Source organism: Camelus ferus, chromosome 3 (assembly GCF_009834535.1).
Source record: "Camelus ferus isolate YT-003-E chromosome 3, BCGSAC_Cfer_1.0, whole genome shotgun sequence".
Classification (NCBI taxonomy): Eukaryota; Metazoa; Chordata; class Mammalia; order Artiodactyla; family Camelidae; genus Camelus; species Camelus ferus.
This window is the reverse complement of record NC_045698.1, coordinates 60,745,789-60,759,203: the sequence shown is the minus strand read 5'-3', so window position 1 is coordinate 60,759,203 and position 13,415 is coordinate 60,745,789. Positions and strand designations below refer to the sequence as shown.

Genomic DNA, 13,415 nt, shown 5'->3' with positions numbered 1-13,415 from the left:
TTGTGTAGTTAAAGGGGAAATGTAGTGCTATATTTAACTCTGTGCAAGGTATATACTATATCTGAAAAAATATGTTATTAGCTATTATTTCATAATTAGCAATAGAATTATTTAAACTAGTTATGTAAAAATATTTTTAAAATACAGAATTCATTCAGTGCTATGTAAGGACTAGGAAGTCTTGATTTCTACTGCCTCAAATATCTTTAAATAAATAACCTCAACTTTGTTTCTACCACATAGACCTAAATCAAACCAATAAAACAGCCAAATCGGTTAACAAATAGCAGATTTACGAAACTTAGAAAAAAGATCTCAGAACACACATATTGTCTCACTACTTCATTCTTTTTGTGTTAAGCCATTAGTTTTGGTTCGTCTACTCAGTAGTTTCCTTTTTCTCTTCTACTTTACAGATTTGTTTCAAGGATAATGTGAATAACACAATGTGAAAACACTTTGAAAACAGTTCATTTATGAACAGAAAACAATTCTCTTAGTTTAAATACTAGAGACCACCCTATAGAGAGAGCTACCTGTATGTCATGCAGAAATAAATTTAAATACCAGTTTACTGCTGTCTGATTATTCACACCCTAATCATGCGATTTGACTGTGTGTCATTCCTGATTCATTACAGAAGTTTTATCAAAGAAAACTTGCAACTACTTTTGCCTAAGAAATAAACAATAATAAAGTCATCTGGAAACTAACGTTGTCTATGGAAGGTGCTAGCTCATCGGGGTTTCTACATTTAAAACTCTAGTTTTAACAAGGTGTGTACTGAAAACGGTGTTAGAATAAAAAACACAATTTGTTCTGATGAGAAACCACATCCAGAGGTACAGATCAATCTTCCTTATAGCACATGTCACCTTAGCAACTTCTTTCCAGGATGCTTTTAAGAATAGTCAGAACCTGTGTTGAGTACAATACAAGATGGCTAGTTCTGCAACCCCATCCATCACTCCACCACAGTTAAACCTGACAGTTTATCACTGTTCCTTCAACAATCCTTCTGGCTTTATTTTCAGACATATGATCTCCAGCTCCAGCACTGGTCAAAAATAAAACTTAAAAAGATGAGTATCAGTTACCATGTAGGTATGCCAACTTGGCCAGGCAAGTAAAAGTTTTAAAGTCTCGATTTCCTCATCAGTAAGTAGGGAATAATAATATCCATCTCTGTTGTTATGAAATCTTAAGGACATAATGGATGTAAATAGCTCATCAAAGAGCCTGCTATAAAAAATGTTCTAAAAAAATGCTAGATGCTATCATTATCATCATAATAATCATCATCACCATCAATGCGAGGTAATACATGCACTGGTAAAGGGAGTAAATTGGTATAATCTCTATGGAAAATTATCTGTCAATATTTATCCATATTATCCATATTATGCAGTACACATAACAACTGAACTAACAGATCCACTTGTAGAAATCTATGCATGTGAAATGACATACTTAACAACAATTCACTGCAGTATTGTTTATAATAGTGAAACACTAGATGAAACATAGTCCATCAATAGATTATTGACTAAATAAATTATGGTTCACTCTTATAGTGCAGCCAAAGAAAAAAAAAATGAGGCAACTCTATACAGACTGACATGAAAACATTTCCAAGATATTTTCAGTGATTAAAGTGAAATTTCAGGAGTGTGATATGCTACCTTTTGTCATTAAAAAGAAAAAAAGCTGTATCTTCTATGCATAAAATGTTTCTGGAAGGATATATAAGAAACTGGTAACTGGTTGTCTACAGGAGGGGAACTGGATGGATGACTAGAGACAGGGATGGGAGGGCATATTTTCAGTTTATTAATCTTTTGAATTTTACATCTTTTTATTTTTTAAATATTAAAAAATAAGGATATAAAAATAAATTTCATAAGACAGGATTTTCCCTTAATAGAATCTTCTACACTTAATATAAGACCAAAAAAAAAGAAATACAAATACACCAAAAGGGGAAACACTGCAAGGTTTTAAAAAGTTATACAATTTAGGTGTGTAACTCCTTCATGTTTCTTTCCCAAGCATAATTCAAATGCAAGGGGAAAAGAGAAATACAGTGGAAAAGAAGGCAGGTGACAGAAAGTGAGGCGAGCTGACAGGTGAGTGGTAGGGAGGACAGGACAGAGCCCCCATTTCTCCCAGCCAGCAATGTTCAGATCTTTCTAGTTACTCTGTGCACTAAATGCACATGTTATTAAAAAGTGAGAGAATGTGGAAAGACTGAAGAAAGCAAAAAGAGGTACGACATTTTTTCAGTTTGTTCTAATAGTAAGAAGAAAACCTTACCTCAATTTTTTTCAATACATCTGCAGTATTAGTGAGTGAAGTGTCTTTGTCTGTATTTTTTGCCTTTTTGGATTTGGGGCCTGCTGAAGTAAAACCACCATTAACACATTTCTCTGTAACAGCAACTGTGTATTATATTTCTTTGCACTTTAATATGCCATCTAGAATGTGGTATGTCATACCATGTAGTCACACAATTTGCAGGCTGAATTAAATTTCTTAAAAAATAAACAAAATAAATCAGCACGTTTCACCAATTTTTCCATAATGAGGACACGATAATCACTTAATAGGATATTTTCTAAGACTGCAGCCAGATACCTCTTTACTAGTACTGAAAATTTGAACTGGCAATTAATATCATTTGGGCCAAAATTGTAACACTGTTCCCTCAGGTAGAAGCACTAAAGGGCCAGTGAAAGGTTCTCACAAATGTATCCCTGCACTGGCTTCCTGTTCACTGATCAGGAATTTCAAACAGGGCAATCTTACCAGATTTGGAAAAACAGAAAATAAATTTCCAGTTATAAAATATATAATCATGAGGATGTAATGTACAGCATAGGGAATAGAGCTTCTAACACTGTAATAACGTTGTATGGTGATAGAGGATAACCAGACTCACAGTGGTGGTCATTTCATAATGTATTAAAGTACTGAATCACTGTATTATAAACTTGAAACTAATATAGATTATTGCAAGTAAACTATACTTCAATTAAAAAACAAATAAGCAAATACAGAATAAATAAGCACTTGCCAAAGGTTAAAGAGATGAGAAAGAGGTTATATTCAGCGCAATATAGCATTATCTTTGGGATGAAGATTAAAATAGTTAAAATGAACACACTTATCATATGAATCTGAAAACCCTAAACAATATAAATAAAATGTTTGAATGGCTTTGGGATATGTAATTTTCAAGCCATAGCAAAAATATTACATTTTGAGGCTACTCTGAAACTTCAAGGTATAAATAGATCCTGCTAGTCGGTTACCAAAACATTATGATATGCGATAAAATTGTTCCATTGTGATCAAAAAGTATTACATAACAAAAAAAAAAAAATGAACTTACACAGACTTTACACCCTTCACAAAAATTAACTCAAAATGGATCACAGACCTAAAGGTAAAATACAAAACTATAAAACTCCTAAAATACAATATAGGAGAAAATTCAGACGATCTTGAGTTTGGTGATGACATTTCAGATGCAACATCAAAGGCATGGTTCATGAAAAAAAGAATTGATAATCTGGACTACATTAAAATTAAAAACTTCTGCTCTGTGAAAGACAGTGTAAAACAGATAAGACAAGCTACAGACTGGGAGAAAATATTTGCAAAAGACATTCTTGATAAAGGACTGTGTGAAACAATAGGAAAAATATACGTTGGTCTCGGCTCCAGATTCCTGGCACAGAAGTCCTAAAACCCTTATATCTTCCTAAGTGATAAGAGCAATAATGACTGGGGTCGAAGACTCTGGTTTCTGACACAGAGTGTGAAAATCCCTTGGAATTTACTGGGTGACAAGTGTCTTTTGCTCTAAGGAGGTGACTCTTGGTGGGCTCCTGGGGTAGCTTCTTGAAGATAAGGCTGGCTACCAGATAGACCAAGCCATGATTAGAGGCCTGAAACTTTCAGCCCCATCTCCCATCCCTTGGGCAAGGGAAGAGGGGCTGGAGATTGAGTTAATGATTGATCATACCTGTGTGATGAAGCCTCTGTAAAAATTCTTTAAGTATTTGGTTCTGAGAGTTTCTGGGTAGGTGAACACATCCACACACTGGATAATGGAACATCCCAATTCTACAGAGACAGAAGTTCCTGCACTGGGGAACTTCCAGACTTTACCTTATGTATCTCTTCACCTGACTGTTCATCTGTACCCTCTATCACAACCTTTATTACACAATAAACTGGTAAATGTAAGTAAATGTTTCCCTGAGTTCTGTGAGCTGTTCTAACAAATCAAATTCAAACTCGGGGGAGGGGGTGGTTATGGGAACCTCTGATTTGCAGTCAGGTCAGACAGAAATTGTGGGTAACCTGGAGATATACTACCTGCAATTGGCATCTGCAGTAGGGAGTAGTCTCCTGGAACTGAGCCTTTATCCTGGGAGGTCTAAGCTAACTCCAGTTAGTGTGAGAACTGAGCTGAATTGTAGAACACACAGCTGGTACTGCAGAGCATTGCTTGGTGGTGGGGGTGGAGGTGGGGAGAACTACATACATCTACTGTCAGAAGTGCTATCAGTGTTGTAGCAGTGTGGGAGGAAAAGAGAAACACAAAACAGGTGTGTGTTTTTCCTACAGACTATTATCCAAAATATACAAAGAACTCTTAAAACTCAACAATAAGAACACATTTAAAAAACCCAATTTCTCCAATGTCTCTCCCCCAACCTCATCTCAGTAAACTCGTACTAATCCTTCAATCTCTAGTTCAATTCCATCTCCTCAAAGAACTCTTCTTTGACCTCTCAGGAAGGACAGTGCATTGTATTCAATGTTCTTATTCCATTTGACCGTAAGTTCTGTGAGGACAAGGATTATTCCCTTTTGCCCAGTTTTATTCCTCTTAGTCCAGTGTCTGGCAATGACAGATGCTCAACAACTACTTACCCAGTAGAATTATGAAAGAACAACACAACAGAAACTTTCACTTTGATATTTTATGTACACCATAAAGTTCTATTCTACTAGTTCCCAAATGTTACCAGTTCCGAATGTTTTAAAAACTTAAAATAGACAGTATAACCATTGAAAAAGTTTCAAATATGCAAAAGAAAATATCTACATAATTGAAGTCTTTCCTAGCACATCAAAATTCCATAATTAAAGAAAGGAAAACAAATAAATAAAAAAATCAAAGAAAACAAAACAAAAAATTAACAAAAAAAAAGGTTCAACAAAATAATCAAGATGCCAAACATATTTTAAGAAAAAGCACTCAAAACTTTAGGTTGTAATTGACTTTAGCTTTAGGTTGACAACTCCATATTAGATAGAATTTAAGTAATAACCTTTTCATACCTGGATTCTTATTATATTAGTTAATGTACCTTTTTTGCATTTTTTTCTTGGCATCAACTCTCTGGGGAGTCTTCTCCAATCTGTGTGTACAAAAGGAGAAATATAAAAATTGCAGTTTCCTCTAGGAATTACTGGTGCTGGATATAACTATTTAAAGAACATGACAGTTGCTCATGCAATGAAAATCAAATCTCTTAATATCTGACTGTACAGATTTAGCCTGGGAACCAAATTATAATAGTGATATATTTTCTCCTATTAAGAAGAAAGGTTCATTAAAATAGCTTTGAAATAGTGCTATAAAATTTCTACAACATTCTTTTAATAGCTATAAAATATTTATATAATTAATTTTAAATACAGAAATTTTCATAAGAAAAATATTTATGGACATGAAGTTATTCATGATATACTGTTAAATAAAAAAGCTTCCAAAACAATATATATAGAATCCCATTTAAAAAATAAATCTAACATTTAAATATTTTTATACATATAGTATTTGTCAGAGAAAGCTCTAGTTGGGAACAAAATATCACAGTAATTCTTTGTGAGTGTTATGCTTACTGCTGTTCTTAAGTATTATTTATTCATGTTAACTATCTTGTATTTTGTAAGTTTTCTGTAGTATATATGTACTTCTTTTGTAATAAAGGATTTTTTTTCAAAAGTTAAAATATGTGATCAAAATTCTAAAACATGCAAAATTAAAAAAACAATTCTAATAATTATCTGAAAACTTTAAAAATACAAATAGCTATGGAAAAGTAAATTTCCTCCAATGAATGATTTTGCCTGTATTAACTAAACAATTCCTTTAATTTGTCACTTCCTTTTCATTTTTTTCCATTTATTTATTGACTTATTTTTACTGAAGTATAGTTGATTTACAATGTTTTGTTAGTTTCAGGTGTACTGATTCAGTTATACACACACATATATATATATTCTTTTCCATTATAGCTTATTACAAGATACTGACTATAGTTCCCTGTGTTATACAGTAGGTCCTTGTTGTTTATCTATTTTATATACAGTAGTGTGTAAATGTTCATCTCAAACTCTTAATTTATCCCTGCCTCTCCTTTGGTAACCATAGTTTGTTTTCTATGTCTATGAGTCTATTTCTAGTTTGTAAAAAGTTCATTTGTATCATTTTTTTTTTTAGATTCCACATATAAGTGATATATGGTATTTGTCCTGTGACAAGTATTTGTCTGACTTTACTTAATATGACAATCTCCTCTAAGTCCATCCATTTTGCTGCAAATGGCATTATTTCATTCTTTTTAGAATCTGAGTTCTATCTATCTATCTATCTCACATCCTCTTTATCCAGTTATCTGTTAATGGACATCTAGGTTGTTTCCATGTCTTGGTTATTGTAAATAGTACTGCTATGAGTATTGGGGTGCATGCATCTTTTCGAGGTAGGAGTTTTCCCCAAATATATGCCCAGGAGTAGGATTGCTGGATCATATGGTAACTGTATCTTTAGTATTTTAAGGAAGCTCCATACTGTTCCCCACAGTGGCTGCAACAATTTACATTTCCACCAACAGTGTTACGAGAGTCCTTTTCATTTTTAAGCATAGAGTTAATCAGAAAAACAAAGCAACATAAAAATGGATTAAAAAATGCTGCCTGCTAATAAAAAAGATTCAGTGTCTTTTGTAGAAAACATTTATATCTCAAGCTATTTTACCTGAACTAATAATTTTTGCTTTGAATATATTTCTATTTTTACAAATGATCCAAAGATGATCAAGAGAAAGTATTTAAAGAGAATCATTTTGGGGACAAATGTTTATGAAGGAGAAGAAATGAGAGACCTAAGAGAATGTTTCCAGAGGGACACAACCTGATCAATGATCAGCACTGAAAAGACAGAGCACTATAACCCAGGAAAGCAATAATGCTGTAAAGGCCATTTATGATTTTACAAACAGGCAGTTTCTACAACACACCAAGGACACAGATGTCAAAGGAAAGTGAGTTAAAATGAGGAGACCTTGGTTCTAGCAGTTCTGTCCAAGTTGCCCTGACAGGTCACTTCTTTTCTATGGCAACTGTTTTTCTTTTCTGCAAAATGAATGAACTGGATGAGATCTCTGCAGCCCCTTCCACTGTGTCTGTAGCCAAGGCAAATTTGCAAATGTTGAAAAAAACTCTCTTAGGTATGGTTCTATTGAAAAGGCATCTTAACAACCAAAACAGTCTATGCCATGGGCTTGGCTTAAAATATCCAGAAAACTAAACCTGTTTTCTCCTCAAAAGCTATAAGATCACCCAAGAGCACAGAAGTGAGGACTATAGATTAAAACTGTGATTCTGGCAAATGAAAGTGGAAAACTCAGTAGTCGGTTTGGTAAGTCCTATTTCATTAAAAAAAAAAGTATTCTAAGAACTTTCACAAAACACTTCAACTCTTCCTTGTTACAATATAAAAATCTTTTCATCTGAGTTTTCAAAAGATAAATGTCACTAATTAATTACAGGAAAATAGCCAGACCCTATTTTCCTATGGTGAAAATAGAAAATTTGTCCTAAAAAAACAAAACAAAACAAAACACAGCGTAGGGTGGTAGCTTTTAAAGATGACTGTAACATTTCCAGTTTTATAATTACCTGGTATCCACTCTTCTTTGTACACTTTCATATATCTTTTACTGTATCTTTCAATATCTAGAAAAAGAGAAAAAAGTATTCATTAGAAAAATAAAAAATTAACCTGAATTTAAGCCATTCATTTAAAATAATTGAAAACACCAGATAACATCTTTTGTTTCACATACAGACAGTTTCCTACATTGTACACAGTGTGTTTCTGGACACATACTGAACAGTTCAAGGAGTATTACATGCTTAAGGAAGAGGCAAGAAGCAGTGGGACATGAATGGCTGAACCTGAGTGGGGACCTAAACCCTAATCATGGTTCTTAGAACCAGACAATTTCACTCACCTTTGAGAATATTCACAAAAGCCCAAAGCCAGGTCAGGAAGCCATTTACACATAAAGGTAAGGGGTCTACTCGGCATCTTCTATTTCCTTCTTGTGATAGTGGCCTCCAGCTCCCAATCTTTAGACCTTACGTAACTGGGAGGTATTAAGTACTGAAGTGGGGGTGGAGGGCTGCTTACCTCCAGCACTTAATACACACACTCAGTTAGGCTTCTCAATGAGCCACTTTTCACAACCCTCTGGGGAAGAGAGTGGGAAAAAGGGCAGGAGTAGACAAGGTTGGACTTGATGGTACATGAATGAGCAGGCTGCAAGCCTTCCACATCACTGCTGACAACTCTGCAGGGACCTTTTGAGCTCACCAAAAACAGGAGAGCCACAACTGTGGCTCCTGTTCTGCTGTGCCCACTTTTCCACAAGAAACTCCCTCGATGAGAGCCCAAACCCTTTTCCAACAGCACAAGTTGGCAAGTGACACCATTACACAATTGCTTGAAACCATGGTTCATCATAAAAACTGGTTTAGGATTATTGTCATGAAAAGCAGAAGGTAATATAAAAGATAAAAATACAAAAATCATGGACCAAATACATACTGATTTTTCTTCCATGTTTAAAAAAAAAATGCTTCCGTAGACTCCCAGATACATTGGTTACCAGTGAGGAGAGGGAAGTGGGGAGGGGCAAGATAGGGGTAAGGAATTAAGAGGTACCAACTATTAGATATAAAATAAGCTACAAGGATATATTGTACAACACAGGGAATACAGCCAATATTTTATAATAACTATAAATGGTGTATAACCTTTAAAAATGGTGAATCACTCACTATATCATACACTTGTAACATATAATATTGTACATCATTATACTTCAATTTAAAAAAAAGCTTCCAAATAAAACTAAGACTATGGTGTTAGACAAAGATAACTAAAATAAGCAGTAGACCAGAAACTAAGAGATGAAGCTTTTCTAGATATTCAACTGTTTGACTTCAATCTTGCTCTCAAGCTTTTCATTTCTAAAGAGAAGGCAGCACAAATGAGTGATTCCCAGCATTTGCATTTAAAATTTTTCTCCAAAACAGCTTCGATATTTTGAAAAAATTAACCTTCAGTTTATCAAGAAAAAGCTATTACCATTTATTAATAATAACAGTTATTACCAGTGAACCACTTTTTGTATTTTTAAGTTACTTCCAAATAATTTACAGAAGAATAAGAGATATTGAAAACCAACTACTGGAACCCAATTAAAAACAAGCAAAGGACCTTCTCCAAAGAAGATATACAAGGACAAAAAGCACATGATATGATGCTCAACATCATTAATCACTAAGGAAACTCTAATCAAAACTACAGTGAGCTACCACTTTATACCCAGTAGAATGGCTGGAGCCAAAAAGATAACAACAAGTGTTGACAAGGATGTGGAGAAACTGGAACCCTCATACAGAGTTGGTAATATAAAATGGAACAACCACTTTGGAAAACAGTTTGGCAGTTTCTCAAAATCTTAAATAAAGAGTTGCCATATGACCCTAGATATGTACCTAATAGAAATGACAAATATACATACAAAAACATGTATATGAATGTTCATACCCAGGATTACTCATAATAGCCCCAATACGGAACTTACCCAAATGTCCATCAACTGATGAATGAACAAAACGTGGTATATACATATAATGGAATATTCAACCATAAAGAGGAATGAAACACTGATAAATGCTATACCATGGATGAACCCTAAAAACATTAAGCTAAGTGAAAGAAATCAGTCACAAAGGAACACATAATATGATTCTATTTATATGAAATGTCTAGAACAGACAAATCACTAGAGACAAAACAGAATACTGGTTTCTGTGGGCTGGGGGAGGGGACAATGGGGAGTGATATGGGTATGGGGATTTCCTTTAAGGATGATGAACAAGTTCTAAAAATTAGATAGCATTGTTGGTGGCACAATTCTATGAGCACATGAAAAGTCACTATATTGTATTCTTTAAAAAGCAAATTTTAGATATGTGAATTTTATCTAAATAAAACTGTTATTTTAAAAGAAAGAAAATTAATGGGAATATTAATAAGAAACTAGGTATAATAAACTCAAATTTATATTCCATTATTTTTCTGGTCTTAAAGGTATATCTACCCCAAATGGGTAAATGCATGCAGCTAACTGTGCATCAACTGTGCATTATGGGTTTGTCATGTACAAATCTTGAATATAAGCATTTCATATATCCTGATTCCAGATTTCAAATAAATCCTTAATTAATTTTAACTCATTACTTCTGGTTCTTCTTGCACTTGCACCACCCAAGTGATTCTAGATTAAAATTTATTTCTATTAATAGATTCAAGCTTATCATCACTTCCAATTCTTCTCCTTGTACTTGCACTATCAGAATCTAACAATTTAAAAGACATTTAGGACTCACACTTTTGTTGAAGAGAAGATGGCACAACTGTAAAACATTTTCATTATTAAATTTATAATTACCAATAAACATGGTCAATCCAATAAGTTGTTTCATTTCTACATAATCTATTTCTTTTCAATCATCTTTGTCTTTGCCTTCAGCATTTGTCCAGGTACAAACTATGTCAAATAAAATTTGGTGCATAAATACCATAAAAAAAGAAAAAAATATGGTCACATGTCATTTTTGCAAGCAGGATTTTTCCAGGTTCCTATCACAAAATATTATGTGATGAGGTACTTTTCAAAGATTAACTGTATGAAACGTCATACTTCCTGTTCATTCTGAGAGATACATTATTTACTCATTGATACCTGAGACTGAGAAAATTCATCTAGGATATTGTTATCTGAAGACTCAGTCTGAGACTTTGCTTATACAATCAATTTCAACAACATGATTAGCAAAAGAGTCTTTATATTCTCAAATACTTTATTATGTAGTTATCAAAGATAAAGAGCCTCTTGATCCAGGTACAAGCCAGCTACTCCCAGAAACCAGCACCAAAATTATGTCCTTAATGGCCCCGTCTGATTCACATAAATGTTTTCATGGTGTGATATACTTTTAAATTAGACATGTGCTTTAATACCAATACATTCAGTTAAGTACATCATCTAGACAAAAGACGAATTTTAAAAAGACTAAATTATACCCTACACTATTCTTTTTTCCAATAAGAATGAATATTTATTTATTCACTTAATCTTATTTAAACTTTTAAAATGAGCTTTATAGTGCTTTTAAACTCAAATAGATAAAAGCATGCAACATAATCATAAAAGTAAAAAAGCCAGTATTTTTTAGGTAAAAATATCCAATCATTCACTATACAACTTCAAGCAGCTATGTTTTTAAAAATTAAATGAATGTCTAAAATGCTTCTTATAAACACAGGTAATATTACTATATTAGACTTCTTTTTTGATTCTTAGCCAATTCTAAGTCTTTTAGGGAGAAGGAAAAATGGTATGCATTTTTAATACTAATGGAATGAGATGATACTATATGAATTTCTCATGTTTTAATGATGTTGTTTTGAAAACTCAAGGACGATATTGATCTCTCTAATTTCAAGGCAGAAGTCAAAGGCAGAAGCTGAAAATCAAAATAGTTCTACTGTGCTAAGTATGCAGAAACGGATTCCCTTCCTTTACCACTTCCCACTTCCAGTCTGAGACTGTCAAACGTTCTCCAACTGTAACTTCTCCTCTCTGTCTTTGGCATAATCAATTAATACATATTTTATATTTCACATTATATCTGATATATAAATGGTAAGCCAAAATACAGTCAAGACTTTAAAAAATTTTAACCAAAATATTAAATAATCGGAGACCTGCTTAAAGACTTATGCATAAGGATAGTAATTACAGCATTACACATATGAGAAAAAAAAACCGGAAACAATCTTAAATCTAACAGCAGGGAACTAGTTATAATTAATAATGTTATAGCCACACAATGCAATACTACATAGTCATTAAAAATCTTATTTCTTAGGAATACTAAGAACATGCAAAAATGCTAACAATATGCTATTAAATGAAGAAGGAAGATACAAATTAATATGAATCCAATTTTATAAAAGGAAAACACATACAGAAGAAAAGTCTGGAATATATAATAAATATTAATAGTAGTTCTCTAGACATAAGAAATACAGGTAATTTTTATTTTTAATATTTTCGTTTTTCATAATTTTTCACTGAACATATAAAACTTCTATTATGAAAGGTAATTTTAAAAATATTGAAAAGCTTAAAATATTTTTCTGTTAAATCAATATAAATATGCTTTTTCAAAGTAGTTGATAATTTCTGACTGAATCAAATCAATCAATATTGAAAATCATGTATCACCTGTATACAGTGAACCACATAGTCAAAGTTCAATACACACCTTGTTTTTCTTCAGGTGTTTCTACAAAATAAGGCATTCTTTTCATTGTTTCTCTCAACTCCTGCTTCAAGGCCAGCACATAATCTTCACCCTCTCCTGTTTTCAGTGGCACTGGTTTATAATCTGTATCCTATTTATATTAAGAGGCAATTTTTAAAAATAAATTAAATATTTTAATATCCGTTTGGCCTACATTCTGAAAAAGTCAGTTTTGTTGAAAAACTACACCTGATAGGTACTAGGTTTTACACACAACTTAAAAGATTTTGAGCTTTTATAATCTATGTAACCTTTGCGCCCATTTCCTACTTTGCTCTTATTTTAGAAATAGGAAAGATACTTCATTTTCCTACCTGTCCTAATTTTCCTACCGACCACACCAATAATCACTTTGCTATATATACAATCTGTTGACTGTGATTCTGTATCTTAAAAATGTAGGCTCCCAAATAAGAGTTTTAGTCTCCTATTAACCTCAATCAGTGGTGGTGGTATTGGTGGGAGCAGCAGCATAAAAATAGTAGTAGTAGCTATCATTTAACTAGTAGTTACTACAAACTGAAGGTACTCAACATTCAAAATCCATGATCTCATTTAAAGCATCATCGATATTTCCCCTTTTACCGTGAGTAATTGAGAAGTGAACAACCTGTAAGCCCATATAACATGTAAACGACAAAGCAGGAGTTTGAAATGATAACTTC

The 13,415-nt window shown here is 33.0% G+C and overlaps 1 protein-coding gene across 9 annotated transcripts in view; it reads right to left on the bottom strand.

Annotated features, from left to right (window-relative positions):
* The window catches only part of POLR3G (RNA polymerase III subunit G), a 78,527-nt gene that overhangs the window by 18,603 nt on the left and 46,509 nt on the right, over positions 1-13,415 (bottom strand). For 8 of the 9 annotated variants that reach the window (XR_004318260.1, XM_014562007.2, XM_032475923.1 and 5 more), the window contains exons 3-6: positions 12,712-12,841; positions 7,984-8,040; positions 5,385-5,435; positions 2,314-2,396 (exon numbers count right to left, since the gene is read on the bottom strand). Coding sequence is in view for 8 of the 9 variants with exons in the window: in XM_014562007.2 (XP_014417493.1) it covers positions 2,314-2,396; positions 5,385-5,435; positions 7,984-8,040; positions 12,712-12,841 (321 nt within the window). In the remaining variant the exon portion in view is untranslated. The remainder of the gene's footprint in view (positions 1-2,313; positions 2,397-5,384; positions 5,436-7,983; positions 8,041-12,711; positions 12,842-13,415) is intronic. The other variant, XM_032475969.1, reaches the window with a different exon arrangement.